The sequence below is a fragment of the Mytilus trossulus genome, chromosome 5 (genome assembly GCF_036588685.1).
Source record: "Mytilus trossulus isolate FHL-02 chromosome 5, PNRI_Mtr1.1.1.hap1, whole genome shotgun sequence".
Lineage (NCBI taxonomy): Eukaryota > Metazoa > Mollusca > Bivalvia > Mytilida > Mytilidae > Mytilus > Mytilus trossulus.
Genome location: NC_086377.1, coordinates 53,860,240 through 53,878,511, shown reverse-complemented (window position 1 = coordinate 53,878,511; position 18,272 = coordinate 53,860,240). Strand labels below are relative to the sequence as shown.

Below are 18,272 nucleotides of genomic sequence, written 5' to 3'. Positions count from 1 at the left end.
CTATATATCAAAATTTATATGAAAAAAAGAAATTGTAATTCGAGTATAAAGGGTGGTGTCATAAAATAATGACCCCTTAAAGGCAGGAAAATATATCCTATCATATGGGTAATAAGGGTACTTTTTTTTAAACTCTACAAATCTACTGTACACTACTTAGGCTGTACATAAAAGAATATGATTGCAGACCAAAAGTGTAAAGGGAAGATAACCAATGTTACATCTCTAAAAGGGGGTTATACTCTGTCTCATTCCTTATTTATATAGTTAAAAGGGGGGGGGGGGCTTTTTTATCTGCATCTTAGGCAAATACCATTCAAATACCAAAGAATGTCCTGCTGGATCTTTCTTGCCTAACATATACTTTTTTTCTGTCTTTAGAAAATATAAAAAAAAAATCATACATCAAGTAAAGCAGAATTATACAAACATTTACAAGGAAATGTTTGAATATTCAGATTTAAAATTATTTCTTTGGACAAAGATAGGAATAGAATATTTTATTCCCAATAACTTGGACATAAATTTTCTAAAAAAAAATTTAAAAACAAAATAGTGAAAAGTACGGGAAAAATTTCCCTCCAAATTTCCACTATATAACCAGTCAAAAAATTCCTGCCATCTTATGGCTTGAGTTGATATTTTAGGTTTACTAAATTTATCCTTAGGGCAAAGTAACCACAATTTATAGGTAAAATCATTTTATACTTCTATTATGTACTGTCTTCTGTAGCATTATTAGGTGGGCAAGCTCATCATAATTTGAGATGGTAAAGTTATATTTTTTCTGTTACTGTAACTTTTTTTCCAAATCATGTACCCATACTTTTTTTTCTGTAATAATTTAGCTTACTGTAAAGGCTTTAATATGATAACAAAAAAAAAGAAGATTAATTATTCCAAATTATATTTTATGTCATTTATATAGGCCATGGTTGTTATAAAATCAGTGAAAATTTAGTAAATTTGGAAATTCTGGAATATCTTATTTGAACAAGTTTGTGTAATCTCATATTTTTTTGTTATTTACCTGATGCTGATGTTGTTGACATGTGAATACTACCAATAAATTAATTTCCAACAAATGCATTTACTCTTTTTTGTTGAATTATACCCTAATATCCTTCTTATGAGAATATACACAAATATGGTATATTCAGAGGTCGTTGCCATGGAAACGGTGTCCTGTACATGCCAATTTTATTTTATTTTTCTGACAATGGATATTGTCCCTTTGAGTACATACCCTTTTTATGTTACTTTAATTATTATTTTGTCAGGTTCATATCACCTTGAGAAAGTGTCTTAAGTGTAAATTTGAAAAACAGTGGTCTCAGCAATTACAAAAAAGTGATAAGTTGAAAACATATAGATTATTTAAGAATATTTTTAAATTTGAAAAATATTTATCTGTTGTTAATAATGATAATGATAGAGTAAGTATGACAAGGTTCAGAACCAGCAGTCATAAACTTCATATTGAAATTGGTAGAAACACTATACCAATAACTCCTATAGATTACAGGATTTGTAAGAACTGTAATATCAATTTGGTTGAAGATGAGTTACATTTTTTATTAAGTTGTCAAAAAATTTCTCATTTAAGGAAGGAGTTCATCTACAACTGTTTAAATAAAAACATTACTAATTCAACAATATTAATTCTCAGTTTATGTGGTTATTAAGTAATGAAGACACTGATGTATGTAAAAGTATAGCTAAGTACATAAACATGTGTTTTGCTTAGAATATGAGTGTGAAATTTTTGTTTGCTGCTTATAATGTAAAAGCTTATGTAAAATGATTACTTATATTTTTTACACTAGAGTTACTCCCCTTGGAACACATATACTTTGGTACTTGTAGTATTAATTTTAGTTAAGATTGTTTAAATGTTATTCTTTGTTGTATCTATGCTACTAATGATCATGTTCATAATTGAGCTTTCTTTAATAAAGTATTTCGTATTTCAATAATATTTTGATACACCACACAGGTAACAGAGACAATTTTGTCGTTCACAGTCAAGATAAATGGTAGTTTGTTTGAGTGGGTGTTTTTTTTTATAACTTTGTTTGTGTTTATATAATTTTGTTTTACCATGTTATAGACCATGTCGTACTAAAGTACATTTTCAACCAAAGGGTTCTTGTGTGGCTTACAAGATGTGCTTTTAACTGGACCGTTTGGTTCTATCCTTTCTATCCTTTCAAACAACTATCAAATTTGTACTGGAACACGTTACTTTATTAGGTCTTGTATTCTCTTGATGACATATGAATTTCCTTGCCTTTGGCACTGGCTTGTTTGACGAACATTTGACATGTTGCTTATGCTTATTATAGTTTTGTGACGAAGTCTTAAAAAGTGTGTTACTGTGTGTACTGGGGTATTATTTCCTGCGATAGTAATGTTATAATCTCCACTTGTCTCTGAACGTTTACCCAACACAGACAAAGAATGCCAAGTACATGCACTTTTTAACAAGATAATCCAGTGGTTATGGTAATGTGTATCAAGTCCTTGACACCTTGGTCACAACAGTTTATGGATCCCTGTATAGTTAGACAATTTGCTTAAATACATCACACTGTAATGTTGATATTTGTAATATCATCAAACATATAACAAAATTCACAATAATAACAGATAGTAAAAGATATTCCACTCCGTAGACTTTATACCACAACTTAATTTCTCGACTATTAAACTACTCAAATTACCTGTCTCTGATTCTCCGATCCTCCCTTATGACTCTCTAGATCTTTCAAATAATCTGATGAAATGTGTCTGATGTAACACTTGTATATGAAATATAACACTAGGGCACCAGTAATGTAATGATTAAGGGCTTCCTCTAAGAATAATCCCAATCTTCTCGATGTTTATCAATCATTTAATTAAGCATGTTTTTCAAAGTTTGATTGAACTTCTTCACATTTTTAGTAGTACACACTAATGTTATATTAAGAATTATATTCATATATATCATTATACAAGCTGGGTTATGACATCATGCGAATGATGAACATTTAACTGGGAAGTATATAACGGCGATCTTATGACGGAGATATTATAGATAAGTGATATAACATCACACTATTTAGAAATAAATGGAAGGATAAAAAGTCAAAAGGAAAGCTATGTCTATGTTAATTAACAGAGCATTAACAAAGTTTTGAACTTCCAGACTACTAAGTTAAGATCATGTAAAAAAAATAACTCACTGATTATGTATCAATAGCTCTCAAAAATCTTAAATTGGACACACAAAATACAGATGGCTTTAGCAGAGGTTGTAACTTGTTTCTTGAGGTAGTCAATGTGGCAATAATTGAAAAGGGATGTCTTCAGATTAGTTGGTCTAACGCTAACTGGGAGGCTGATTATTCTTTTGCAAATAATTTGCATATTAATATAACTGGAGGCCAATCGTATCCGATATTTGCAGCAGCAGCTCATAGAAATGAAAATACTAACATGCGAGAAAGTGTGCTAATATACTGATAGAAAATATGCATGTCTCAAAGTAAATATGTTTTGTACAAATTTTTTTTCAGACACTGTGAAGTGTATGGAAGGACACATACGGGTCTTAGAGTTGAAGAAAATGTATTTTTAAATGTGACTGAACATATTTGTTTTTAATTATAGTCAATTGTGTAAAGATCAGTGAAAATGCACCTACTCACGTAATTGTAGTAATTCCGAATATATTTATGGACCCATGCTAACGGACACCAGCTGAAAGTAAACTTCAAATTTAAGAATATATTGATTCCCTTTCAATCAGCGACGTCAAATCTCTACATTATAAAGAAGGAACACCAATGGAGCTGATGGTACTATATCACAGCAGACGATGGAATCAGTCAAAATGATGCCCTCTTCAAAACTTAGTTACTACAACAACAAACAGTTATCAAAAGTACCTTTATTATAATTTTAAACGCCAGACGCGCGTTTCGTCTACATAAGACTCATCAGTGACGCTCAGATCAAAATAGTTAAAAAGCCAAATAAATACAAAGTTGAAGAGCATTGAGGATCCAAAATTCCAAAAAGTTGTGCCAAATACGGCTAAGGTAATCTACTCCTGGGGTAAGAAAATCCTTAGTTTTTCGAAAAATTCAAAGTTTTGTAAACAGAAAATTTATAAAAAGGACCATATAATTGATATTCATGTCAACACCGGAGTGCTGACTACTGGGCTGGTGATACCCTCGGGGACGAAACGTCCACCAACAGTGGTGTAAACAGTTATCAAAAGTACCAGTAGCCATTTTTCCACGAATACGTTTGGAATACTTGTCGTCTGCCATGTTTGTTGTTTACCGCCGGAGTTTGACAGACGCGGTTCCGGTTCTATATTTACCATGACAATCACGTGACAAATCAAAACATCACGTGACGTAATGTCCTGCTCGTCCTTAAATATCTTCTGATACAATTATCCATTAAAGTACAATGGTTGATCTAAGTTAACAACTGTACGTTATTTAAACAATGGTTGCATTTTGTAAAAAGTAATGCAATTGTCACTAGAAAATGTGGTCAATTTGTAGTAATAACTAATAAAGTTATCTTGTGCAAGTGATTGATTTAAGTGACATAAGACATAAGACATAAAGCTTTATTTAGAGTCGGTATAAGCAAGCAATTACAAACATAAGCTCTGAAGAGCTTTTAAAACCGACATAACAACAAATAAAACAAAACATACATATCGAGTCATGCACACAACATTAAACATATAAAGCAAGAGTTCAATCAGTATATAAACATGCAGCACAAAAGTTCTTAAAGCATCTTACAAGTTTAACACATACTGGTACATGCAATTATGAGATAAAAACACAAAAGCACAAATGAAATGGTTTGCACATAAAAAGCATAAAAGCACATTAAGTTTCTAAAATTAGCACAAAAGCAGCAGAAGCACTATAGTAAAGATATTAGAATAAATTTGCCATGCTGAAAATAAAGCAACAAAACAAAAAATAATAAGCAGAGATTAACTGGTTTTGCAGGCAAAGCATTGGCATGAGCTGCCAGACCAAGAATTTATCAAGTTCTTGAATTGATTTAAAGATGATTGCTTACGAAGCTCATCTGGCAGCTCATTCCAAAGCCTAGCACCTGCATACCTGAACGATTGAAGGCCATATGCAGTTGTTCTTACATGTGGTAGATCTGCTGTATTCTGGTATCTGAAAGAGTAAGTTTTTTCCTTTAAGTGAATCAAATCATGAAGATAAACAGGACAATCTTTATTTATAATTTTGAAAACTTCAATCGCCAAAGATCGCATTCTTCTTACTTTTAAAGATGGTAATTTTGATTTGCAGAGTAGATCTTCATAACTTTCTGAATGGTCTTCGTAGATAAACCTTAGTGCTCTCTCTTGAATTTTCTCTATCTTTTTTGTATTTACCTCCCCACAAAAGTGCCAAACTAGTGGGCAGTAATTAAAGTTGGACATTATGAAAGAATAATAAATTGTTAATTTTCCGAGTTTAGTCAGGTGTTTACCTATTCTTTTTAGTACATTTAATTGTTTGGATGCTTTTTTACATATTATAGAGACATGTTCATTGAAATTTAGTTTAAAATCTATTGTTACACCTAGCAGTTTAACGTTATCTTCACACTCTATTTCATTACCTTCTAATTTAAATTTTAGTTTTTTGTCTTTAGTTTTTTTACCTACATCTATTGCCTGAAATTTTTCTGGATTTGCTTTCATTTTATTTATTGAGAACCAGTTTATCAAAATTTTACTTTCTTCTTCTAAAGTTTTAATTAATTTATCTAAATCGTTATCTGCGTATGAAAGGGTGTTGTCATCTGCATAATTATAGAGTTCACTTTTATGAATAAAATAGAAAATGTCATTTAAAAAAATATTAAATAATGTTGGCCCTAATATTGACCCTTGTGGCACCCCTTTAAACATTGTTTGCCAATAGCTTGAATTAGTACCTACTTTAACACACTGTTTTCTATTAGTTAAATAGCTTTCCAAAAGTTTAAGAGATGAGGCGGACACGCCATAAGATTTTAATTTTAGTAGGAGGAGGTCATGGGGTAGGCAGTCAAAAGCCTTGGACAAGTCCATTAATATAGCTGCTACATATTTATTCTGATCTAAAGCCTTTTTCCAATCTTCAATTATTTTTAATAAAGCGGTTTGGCATCCATATCCTTTTCGAAAAGCTGACAGAAAAATGTGGAAAAATGAATTAAAATATTCAACAAGTTGATTTTCTATAGACCTCTCAAAAATTTTTGAAATCATGGGCAATATACTTACAGGTCTATAGTTTCCTTTATCAAGAGTGTTTGATTTTTTATGCAGGGGTATTACTTGTGCTTCTTTTAATTTATCTGGGAAAACAGCTGATTCAAATGATTTATTTATTATTTTAGAAATTGGAGTGGATATTTCCGATTCGGATAATTTTAGTATTTTTGAAGATATTCCATCTTTTCCTGTTGCCTTTTTTATGTTAATTTTATTGATTTGTTTTTTAACAAACTCTGGATCTACTGGGCTAAAATTTAGTTCTTCTTTTTCTGGTTTATTTTCTTTAATAATTTTAATACTTGGATGATGTTCATCTATTACAGTATCTATTGAGCCGATATCTTTGGCAACATTTATAAAAAATTATTAAATAATTCAGCTACTTCATTTTGATTGTTAATTATCTTATTTTCTTCACAAAGTATTAGGTCTTTTGAAAAATGTGAACCTTTGTTTGTTAGGAAAGGCTTGATTGTTGGCCAAAAATCTTTGCTGTTAGGTCCTCCTATGCATCTTTCCATGAAATAGTTTCTGATGGATTTCTTTTTAATTTTATTTACTAGATTTCTTTGTTTTCTGTAGCATTCCCAATTTGTTTTATTTTTAAAATTTTGAAATTTGTTGTATGCCATTCTTTTTTTATATATTTCCCTTCGTAAAGTTTGATTCATGAATGGTGCTGGTTTGTTGATGGCTTTCTTTTTTTTCATAGGTATGTGTTTGTCTATAACCTCCATGAAAGTAGTTTCGAATGTTTCATATGCTTTATTTACATCTGCTGATTTTTCTATTATATCAATTAAGTTTTTTTCATTTAAATCTGTCAAAAAAAGTTCATGATCAAAGTGTTTGAAACTTCTGTAATTTATGAAACCTTTATTAATTTTTGGTAGTTTGCCTTTAATTTGAGTGGAAATAATGTTATGAACATCACTCAGACCACAGTTGAAATTTAAAACATTTTGACAATAAGTTGTTTGGTTTGTAAGAATAACATCATTTAATGTGGCAGGGGCATGTTTTGTGAAACAAGTTGGGTTTTTTACCAAATTTGTGAAATCAAAAATATCACAGATGTCAATTAAGGGGGTACATTTTTGCTGTGAGAGCATGTTATAATTTAAGTCACCAAGTAGAAGAAAATTATCATACATAGTTGATAATTTATCACATGTACATATAAATTCATTTTTAAAAGTATCATCTTTTATTGAAGGAGGTCTATAAAGTCCTGCAATTAACCATTTTCTATTATTAATATGCATTTCTACCATAATCGATTCAGTAAATTTAAGTTCATATTTGTCTTTTCTGTCGCATGCTATGTCAGATCTAACATACATAACTAGTCCACCGCCATGAGATGTTCGGTCTTTCCTCCAGAAGTGGAAATTATCGACTTTAAATAAAGCGTCTGGAAAAGAGTCATCTATTTTTGTTTCTGCTATAATTAGCATATCTACGGTATTTTTACATAGAAGTTCTTTAATGGAACAGAATTTGTACCTTAGGCTATTGATATTAAGGTATGCACACGAAAATGTATCAGGGTGTTTCCTTCGTGCCTCATTAAGTTCTGAAAAGATATCATACTGATGTTCATCTCCCGAGTCACTGTTTACAATATTTATTGTCCCATTTTGTGAACTCCCGGATAGGTTAAAACTGGTACTACAGCTCTGGCTAAAGGTGTCATTAAAAAACGATTCCGTAAAGTTTGGAAGTCGCTGGCTGCATTCATAGCAATAAAATGTATCATCTGATGTTGATAATATGTGATATTGTGTATTTGAGATGTTTGTACATTTGAGGTGAGTCCAGTTGTCGCAAAAATCACATTGAACGGCCTTTTGGTTTGACCTCACTGATTTTTTGCAATCTGTACAGGGGTGTTTGATAGGCCCTGGATTGATGTGAATATCACCACATAGTAAAATTGTTAAAATAAAACAGAATTTAGATGAACTTTTGATCTTCCTATGTTCAAGTGAAATTTTTTCTGGTCGGCCATGTTGTGAGTAGTCGAGTTGGCTAGGACAAAATATTTGGATGACAAAGTCTAATTCATTCTCCCTTGAAGTTTGTGAACAGGCGTAGAAACCAAGATTATCGGCTTTTACCTCATTGAGTTTATGAATGGCTTTCATTTATTTTGACTTTATTGAACCATAAAACTAATTTTTTACTCTTCACATTGAATAATCCGCGAAGCGGATTATGTAAAATGTGAAGAGTCAAAAATTAGTTTTATGGTTCAATAAAGTCAAAATAAATTATTGCCATTCATTATAAATAAATTTCTATGAAAAAAAAAGGCTCAAAGAACTATTAATACTATTTATATTAAAACAATAACAACATACACACATGTTGGCGTATGAATACACAACATCAGAATGGGCGTGTCTCCATAAAAATTGATAACATTGAAAATAAAACTAATACTTTTAACCAATCAGACGACAGTAAATACACCAAATTTATTTATATCTGAATGGTTAGATTTCTCTGGCTGTAAACGTGCAAAAAATCCAAAAATAAGGAGAGCAATTTTAAGTCCGCCACTACCTGCCGCCATCTTTTTCTAATTCCAATTAACATCCAGTGAACATCCAATAGTGAATACATTCAAATCGTGGTTTGAGGTACGGATTTATAACATATTTGAATGTAGATAACCTGACCTCCCTTCTTTGCTCATCAAATCTGTTATCAAAACTGGGGTGTTTATATAGCTTGGACTTTCTTGTGGTCATTAACTCGAAAACTACATCCATCAATACAGGGAACATGATAAATACACAACTTAAGATTGAAGTCTGCACTTGTAATGTACAGGTCAAGCTTTGTTGGCACTCTTCCTGTCAGTTTTATATCAGAATCAGGGTGACCTTAAAATATGAATAGTATTGTACTGCAGCCGGTTGTACGAACATGTCATTAGCCTAATGTGTCATTAAGTTTTCATTACCCTAATGCATCATAAGGGCTTAACGAAGACTTAAACGACACATTAGGTTAATAGCACGTTCGTACAACCGAATGCATATAATGTGATTTCAATAATAAACTTTCCTTAAGATATGTTCCATCTACAACAGGGATAGCAGAATTTGTAATATCACAGAAGAGGGATTGTGTTTTATATACCCCAATTGTAAATAAAATGGCAGATGCAGCAAACGACATTCAGAGGAAAGGCTGAATTTTGATTGTGTTGACAAAGTTATTTCAAGTACCTCAACTAGTCCATTAAGAATCAAACCACAGGATTTTGTGATAAGTCTTGTCTTGACTTTTGAATTACTTCTAATCAATCAAATATAAGTCATTAATCTGTTTCTCTGCATTTATATAGAAATAGGATGGATTGAAGGAACTACTTGTACTACTTCTCCTTACAGTACCAATGAAAATGTCCTCTTAATGAGTTCATCAGCCAAATGGTGTGCTGTATTAAAGGAGTCGGTATAAATTCTATATCCCTGTTGAAAAATAGTATTGCGAAGTTCCATTACAACTTTGTATGCTTATCCTTTATTGTTTTTGGCATACAACAGTTATATTTCCCCGTTCCCCTAAATATACATTTAAAGACGAAGCATCAGCCCTTTCCCAAAGCTTTATACCAATTCGTATTAGTTATGTGGTTGACAAAAATGCATCTATTGCTGTTAATTGACTAAAAAAATATTAATATAGGTAACATCTGAATAAATATCCAAAAAGAGGTAAGATTTACTGAAAATGTTTCCATTTTTAAATATAGCAGTGGTTGGTTAAGTTTACTTCTAAAACAATTGTCTTTTTTTTAACACTCTAATTGATTCTTTATTGCACATATTGCTGTTTAACCATTAAACTTGGTGTACAGCATTTCATCAAGTTTCCCTGTTAGATTACAACTGAATACCCAGGGATAATATTCAGTAAAATAAACTAATAAATTACTAATAACTATTATTATATTTGTTACAAATAGTCTTTTCTACATCACTTAAAGTATTTTCAGATATATTCATATAAAAAAATATCTACACAATAATTGTTTTATTATTTTATTTTTTCAGGTAGCTGTAGGCCATAAACATTGACCGTACAGATGTGTAAATTGTTTTTCATGGTGGTTTATAGTTGGATATTTTAAATTTCATACAATAGCATGGTGAGTTATCTTTCTTACCATTAATAATGAGGCATTTAGTATTGGTTTGATTTATTATTATTTTGTTATGTTATTTCTTTTGACTGACTTAAAACTAAATTCTTTTAGTCTTGTTTTTTTCCAAGAAGACTTATTTATAGGACAGTTTACATACTGAAATAACATTTGTTTTACCTGAGAAATACCGTTATACGCCTCACTGATTGCGATTTTCAGATCGTGTTTAAACGATGAATTTAGGTCTGTGTTTGTTTTTTTCTCAAATAATACCGGTTTGTTTACTATCTCTATGTTTATAGTCGGTGTATTCCTGAACAATATTTTTATCAGTTTATTTTCCCGTACCGTAGAATGTATTATGTTATCGATCTTTTCCATAATTAGCATTGATAACCTATTCTCATGATTATATTCGTCAAGCATATGATGTCTGTTTTGCAATAGATATAGACTTTCGCTGTCCAGGAGCTCTCTACTTTTAGTTGTGTACGTTCTATATTTTGTTTTTTATAGAATTTCTGGTCAAGGTTATTTCATCCGTTTTTGATGGTGAGGTTTCAAGATTGATTAATGTTTTCTAGATCAGGATATTTAGTAGCAGATGGTAAATACTTTAATTTAGTATTATAAAGTTTATTGAAGAAATGCACATTTATACCCCATTTTAGTAACATGACATAAATATTATCATCGACATATCTAGATTCTCCAGTACACAATAAAAAAATATTGCCACTTTATTAAATACACATACATTAATGTACTTTTTATTTTTATTTGTCTTTTTTCTTGTTCAGGATAAAACTTTCATGAAGAACAGACCATTTATAATCTTCATTATTGGAATTGATTAGACTATCTGTCAGTCTGTATATTTTAAGTGGACAACCTTCATCAGCTGTGTCACATAACAAAAAAACATTTTGAGACATATCTCGAATAATATATAGTTAAAAATAAATGAAAGAAATCAGTGCTATACATACTGTTTTGTGAAAAATATGATTGAAAAAATACAATTGTCAATACATACGAAAGAAAATTCATGATCAAATGACCGATTTAAGGTAACATCATAAAAAATTATCCAAAAAGTAGTCAAAATTGTCAGTAAATTGTGGAAAATTATTAATATATGTAACATCTGAATGAATATCCAAAAAGAGGTAAATACAATTGTCAATACATATTAGAACATTATCATGATCAAATGACATATTTTAAGTAAAATCATATAAAATTAACCAAAAAATAGTCAAAATTGTCAGTAAATCGTGGAAAATTATTATTGTAGTTTGTATGTATTCAACATGCTGGAAAATATATTTTGAAAATTTTACTTGGCCATGGTATTTTGACCGCCTGCGGTATATTGAACCCCCTTCTATACAAATGTAGACCTTGATTTTCAAAAATTCAAGCTATTCTAACTCCTTAACAATCCTAGTAATAAAACTTCAATAAGTTGTTTGTATGTATATAACATGCTGGAAAAGATATTTTGAAAATTTTACTTAGCCATGGTATTTTGACCCCCTGCGGTATATTGAACCCCCTTCTATAGACATTGATTTTCAAAAATTCAAGCTATTCTAACTCCTTAACATAGTAATAATACTTCAATAAGTTGTGTGTATGTATATAACATGCTGGAAAAGATATTTTGAAAATTTTACTTAGAAAATTATCATGATCAAATGACCGATTTAAGGTAACATCATAAAAAATTATCCAAAAAGTAGTCAAAATTTTCAGTAAATTGTGGAACATTATTAATTTAGGTATCATCTGAATGAATATCTAAAAACAGCTGAACATGTTTCAATTTTTAAAAATAGCAGTGGTTGGTTCACAATTACTTCTAATATAATTGTCAATACATATTAGAACATTATCATGATCAAATGAACGATTTTAAGAAAAATCATATGAAATTATCCAAAAAATAGTCCAAATTGTCAGTAAATTGTGGAAAGTTATTAATATAGGTAACATCTGAATATATACTAGTCAACAAAAGAAACGATACACGACTTTGAAATAAAATTTATCAAAAAGTGTTAAATATAAAAAGAAATGAGATAAACTATTTTAAAAAGCTTTCATTTGCAATGTATTCACATGTGATAATGAAAATTAAAACTTGTCGGAAAGCATCTAAATTTAGTGTAAACGATCGTAGGGTGCAAATTAGTTTTGCGGAAAGTTGAATAAAAATCGACACATAATTTTCTAAGTTCTAAATAAAATTTCAAATTTGTTTTAAAATATTCAATATGCTAATCAAGTAATGTTCATGTTGTTAGTAATGGGTTGAAATATTGTTTTTTCAAATTTTTGTGAAAAAAAGTGTTTTTTGAAATCTCAAAAAATGCAAAAAAAAATAATTTATTTATGTCTCAAATAAATGCTTAAGTTATGAAAATAACACACAGTAAATTTGGAACCTTTCGGATAAGTTTTAAGATTGTTACCGCTTTTTGAATATCACTTTACACATAATGTCTATGGTAAATCAGTTGATAATGTATACATTTTAACGATTTCTCGTGGGGAAAACTTTGCTTAACAAATAAACTAAAAAAACTGTATGATTTTAAAAAAAACTTGATGGCAAACACTGTCTCTTCCTTTACATAAGAGGTTGGCATCATTATTTGGACCTCCTTTTTTTAAATTGTCGTTTTATGTAAATTTTGTAAAATCGCAAAAAAAAGTCACGAAAGGAAAAAAAATAAAATGTTTAACGGATTTATATTTCCATAATAATTAAGTATTACTACCTTCAATATTGGTCCATTGAATGGAAAACTTTATCTTTAATTTGAAAAAAAGTCTTGTATCGTTTCTTTTGTTGACCAGTTTATATCAGTATATATAGATCAGTATTGTTTTTGTTTACTTCTAATACAATTGTCAAAACATATAACAAAATTATCATGATGAAATGACCGATTTAAGGTAAAATCATATAAAATTATCCAAAAAATAGTCAAAATTGTCAGTAAATCGTGGAAAATTAATAAGATAGGTAAAATCTGAATGAATATCCAAAAAAGAGGTCAAATTTACTGAAAATGTTTCAATTTTTAAGTATAGCAGTGGTTGTTTATGTTTACTTCTAATACAATTGTCAATACATATTACAAAATTATCATGATCAAATGACTGATTTAAGGTAGCATCATTAAAAATTATCTAAAAAGTAATCAAAACTTTCAGTAAATTGTGGAAAATTATTAATATAGGTATCATCTGAATGAATATCTAAAAACAGTTAAAATTTATTTCAAATGTTTCAATTTTTAAATATAGCAGAAGTTGGTTCACATTTTCTTCTCATACAATTGTCAATACATATTAGAGCATTATCATGGTCAAATGACCGATTTTAGGTAAAATCATATAAATTATCAAAAAAGTAGTCAACATTTTCAGTAAATTGTGGAAAATTATTATTATATGTAACATCTAAATGAGTATCCAAAAAGAGGTCTAATTTACTGAAAATGTTTCAATTTTTAAATATAGCAGTGGTTTTTTATGTTTACTATTCTAATACAATTGTCAATACATATTAGAACATTATCATGATCAAATGACTAATTTAAAGTAAAATCATATAAAATTATCCAAAAAATAGTCAAAATTGTCAGTAAATCGTAGAAAATTATTAATATAGGTAAAATCTGAATGAAAATCCAAAAAGAGGTCACATTTACTGAAAATGTTTCAATTTTTAAGTATAGCAGTGGTTGTTAATGTTTACTTCTAATACAATTGTCAATGCATATTACAAAATTATCATGATCAAATGACCGATTTAAGGTAAAATCGTATAAAATTATTCAAAAAATAGTCAAAATTGTCAGTAAATCGTGGAAAATTAATAAGATAGGTAAAATCTGAATGAATATCCAAAAAAGAGGTAAAATTTACTGAAAATGTTTCAATTTTTAAGTATAGCAGTGGTTGTTTATGTTTACTTCTAATACAATTGTCAATGCATATTACAAAATTATCATGATCAAATGACCGATTAAAGGTAACATCATAAAAACTTATTCAAAAAGTAGTCAAAATTTTCAGTAAATTTCGGAAAATTATTAATATAGGTATCATCTGAATGAATATCTAAAAACAGTTAAAATTCATTTCAAATGTTTCAATTTTTAAATATAGCAGAAGTTGGTTCACATTTTCTTCTCATACAATTGTCAATACATATTAGAGCATTATCATGGTCAAATGACCGATTTTAGGTAAAATCATATAAATTATCAAAAAAGTAGTCAACATTTTCAGTAAATTGTGGAAAATTATTATTATATGTAACATCTAAATGAGTATCCAAAAAGAGGTCTAATTTACTGAAAATGTTTCAATTTTTAAATATAGCAGTTGTTTTTTTATGTTTACTATTCTAATACAATTGTCAATACATATTAGAACATTATCATGATCAAATGACTAATTTAAAGTAAAATCATATAAAATTATCCAAAAAATAGTCAAAATTGTCAGTAAATCGTAGAAAATTATTAATATAGGTAAAATCTGAATGAAAATCCAAAAAGAGGTCACATTTACTGAAAATGTTTCAATTTTTAAGTATAGCAGTGGTTGTTAATGTTTACTTCTAATACAATTGTCAATGCATATTACAAAATTATCATGATCAAATGACCGATTTAAGGTAAAATCGTATAAAATTATTCAAAAAATAGTCAAAATTGTCAGTAAATCGTGGAAAATTAATAAGATAGGTAAAATCTGAATGAATATCCAAAAAAGAGGTAAAATTTACTGAAAATGTTTCAATTTTTAAGTATAGCAGTGGTTGTTTATGTTTACTTCTAATACAATTGTCAATGCATATTACAAAATTATCATGATCAAATGACCGATTTAAGGTAACATCATAAAAACTTATTCAAAAAGTAGTCAAAATTTTCAGTAAATTGTGGAAAATTATTAATATAGGTATCATCTGAATGAATATCTAAAAACAGTTAAAATTCATTTCAAATGTTTCAATTTTTAAATATAGCAGAAGTTGGTTCACATTTTCTTCTCATACAATTGTCAATACATATTAGAGCATTATCATGGTCAAATGACCGATTTTAGGTAAAATCATATAAATTATCAAAAAAGTAGTCAACATTTTCAGTAAATTGTGGAAAATTATTATTATATGTAACATCTAAATGAGTATCCAAAAAGAGGTCTAATTTACTGAAAATGTTTCAATTTTTAAATATAGCAGTGGTTTTTTATGTTTACTATTCTAATACAATTGTCAATACATATTAGAACATTATCATGATCAAATGACTAATTTAAAGTAAAATCATATAAAATTATCCAAAAAATAGTCAAAATTGTCAGTAAATCGTAGAAAATTATTAATATAGGTAAAATCTGAATGAAAATCCAAAAAGAGGTCACATTTACTGAAAATGTTTCAATTTTTAAGTATAGCAGTGGTTGTTAATGTTTACTTCTAATACAATTGTCAATGCATATTACAAAATTATCATGATCAAATGACCGATTTAAGGTAAAATCGTATAAAATTATCCAAAAAATAGTCAAAATTGTCAGTAAATCGTGGAAAATTAATAAGATAGGTAAAATCTGAATGAATATCCAAAAAAGAGGTAAAATTTACTGAAAATGTTTCAATTTTTAAGTATAGCAGTGGTTGTTTATGTTTACTTCTAATACAATTGTCAATGCATATTACAAAATTATCATGATCAAATGACCGATTTAAGGTAACATCATAAAAACTTATTCAAAAAGTAGTCAAAATTTTATGTAAATTGTGGAACATTATTAATATAGGTGTCATCTGAATAAATATCTAAAAACAGGTCAAATTTACTGAAAATGTTTCAATTTTTAAAAATAGCAGTGGTTGGTTCACATTTACTTCTAATACAATTGTCAATACAGATTAAAACATTAGCATTGTCAAATGACCGATTTTAGGTAAAATCATATAAATTATCCAAAAAATAGTCAAAATTGTCAGTAAATTGTGGAAAATTATTAATATAGGTAACATCTGAATATATATCCAAAAAGAGGTCAAATTTAATGAAAATGTTTCAATTTTTAAATATAGCAGTTGTTGGTTCAAGTTAACTTCTTATACAATTGTCAATACATACGAAAAAATTATCACGGTCAAATAGCCGATTTAAGGTAAAATCAGATAAAATTATCCAAAAAGTAGTCAAAATTGTCAGTAAATTGTGGAAAATTATTATTATATGTAAACATCTGAATGAAAATCCAAAAAGAGGTCAAATTTACTGAAAATGTTTCAATTTTTAAATATAGCAGTGGTTGTTTATGTTTACTATTCTAATACAAATGTCAATACATATTAGAACATTATCATGATCAAATGACCGATTTTAAGTAAAATCATATAAAATTATCCAAAAAATAGTCAAAATTGGCAGTAAATCGTAGAAAATTATTAAAATAGGTAAAATCTGAATGAAAATCCAAAAAGAGGTCAAATTTACTGAAAATGTTTCAATTTTTAAGTGTAGCAGTGGATGTTTATGTTTACTTCTAATACAATTGTCAATACATATTAGAAAATTATCATGATCAAATGGCCGATTTAAGGTAACATCATAATTTTTTTTAAATATAGTAGTAGTTGGTTCAAGTTAACTTCTTAAACAATTGTCAATACATACGAAAAAATTATCACGGTCAAATGGCCGATTTAAGGTAAAATCAGATAAAATTATCCAAAACGTAGTAAAAATTGTCAGTAAATTGTGGAAAATTATTATTATATGTAAACATCTGATTAAATATCCAAAAAGAGGTCAAATTTACTGAAAAGGTTTCAATTTTTAAATATTGCAGTGGTTGTTTATGTTTACTATTCTAATACAAATGTCAATACATATAAGAACATTATCATCATCAAATGACCGATTTTAAGTAAAATCATATAAAATTATCCAAAAAATAGTCAAAATTGGCAGTAAATCGTAGAAAATTATTAATATAGGTAAAATCGGAATGGAAATCCAAAAAGAGGTCAAATTTACCGAAAATGTTTCAATTTTTAAGTATAGTAGTGGTTGTTTATGTTTACTTCTAATACAATTGTCAATACATATTAGAAAATTATCATGATCAAATGACCGATTTAAGGTAACATCATAAAAACTTATTCAAAAAGTAGTCAAAATTTTATGTAATTTGTGGAACATTATTAATATAGGTGTCATCTGAATAAATATCTAAAAACAGGTAAAAATTTACTGAAAATGTTTCAATTTTTAAATATAGCAGTGGTTGGTTCACATTTACTTCTAATACAATTGTCAATACATATTAAAACATTATCATTGTCAAATGACCAATTTTAGGTAAAATCATATAAATTATCCAAAAAACAGTCAAAATTGGCAGTAAATCGTAGACAATTATTAATATAGGTAAAATCTGAATGAAAATCCAAAAAGAGGTCAAATTTACTGAAAATGTTTCAATTTTTAAATATAGCAGTTGTTGGTTCATATTTACTTCTAATACAATTGTCAATACAAACGAAAAAATTATCACGGTCAAATGACCGATTTAAGGTAAAATTTGATAAAATTATCCAAAAAGTAGTCAAAATTGTCAGTAAATTGTGGAAAATTATTAATTAAGGTAAAATCTGAATGAATTTCCAAAAAGAGGTAAAATTTACTGAAAATGTTTCAATCTTTAAATATATAAGTGGTTGGTTCACATTTACTCCTAATACAATTGTCA

At 28.3% G+C, this 18,272-nt stretch overlaps 1 protein-coding gene across 1 annotated transcript; it reads right to left on the bottom strand.

The window, feature by feature from the left end:
• Positions 1-4,610: 4,610 nt before the first annotated feature.
• Positions 4,611-8,454, bottom strand: LOC134718077 (uncharacterized). The gene is made up of 2 exons (XM_063580568.1): positions 7,814-8,454; positions 4,611-5,210 (listed from the first exon to the last, which is right to left on the bottom strand). Exons 1-2 carry the CDS (start codon positions 8,452-8,454, stop codon positions 5,015-5,017), a joined length of 837 nt encoding a protein of 278 aa, XP_063436638.1. The 3' UTR covers positions 4,611-5,014.
• Between the last annotated feature and the right edge of the window lie 9,818 nt (positions 8,455-18,272).

What these genes read in the sequence shown, in the direction of transcription:
- LOC134718077 (XM_063580568.1), bottom strand. Translation starts at nt 8,454, where the DNA reads ATGAAAGCCATTCATAAACTCAATGAGGTAAAAGCCGATAATCTTGGT. An exon ending in CTTAATATCAATAGCCTAAG is followed by an intron (nt 5,211 to 7,813) that starts GTACAAATTCTG and finishes TTACTCTTTCAG; the next exon opens with ATACCAGAATACAGCAGATC.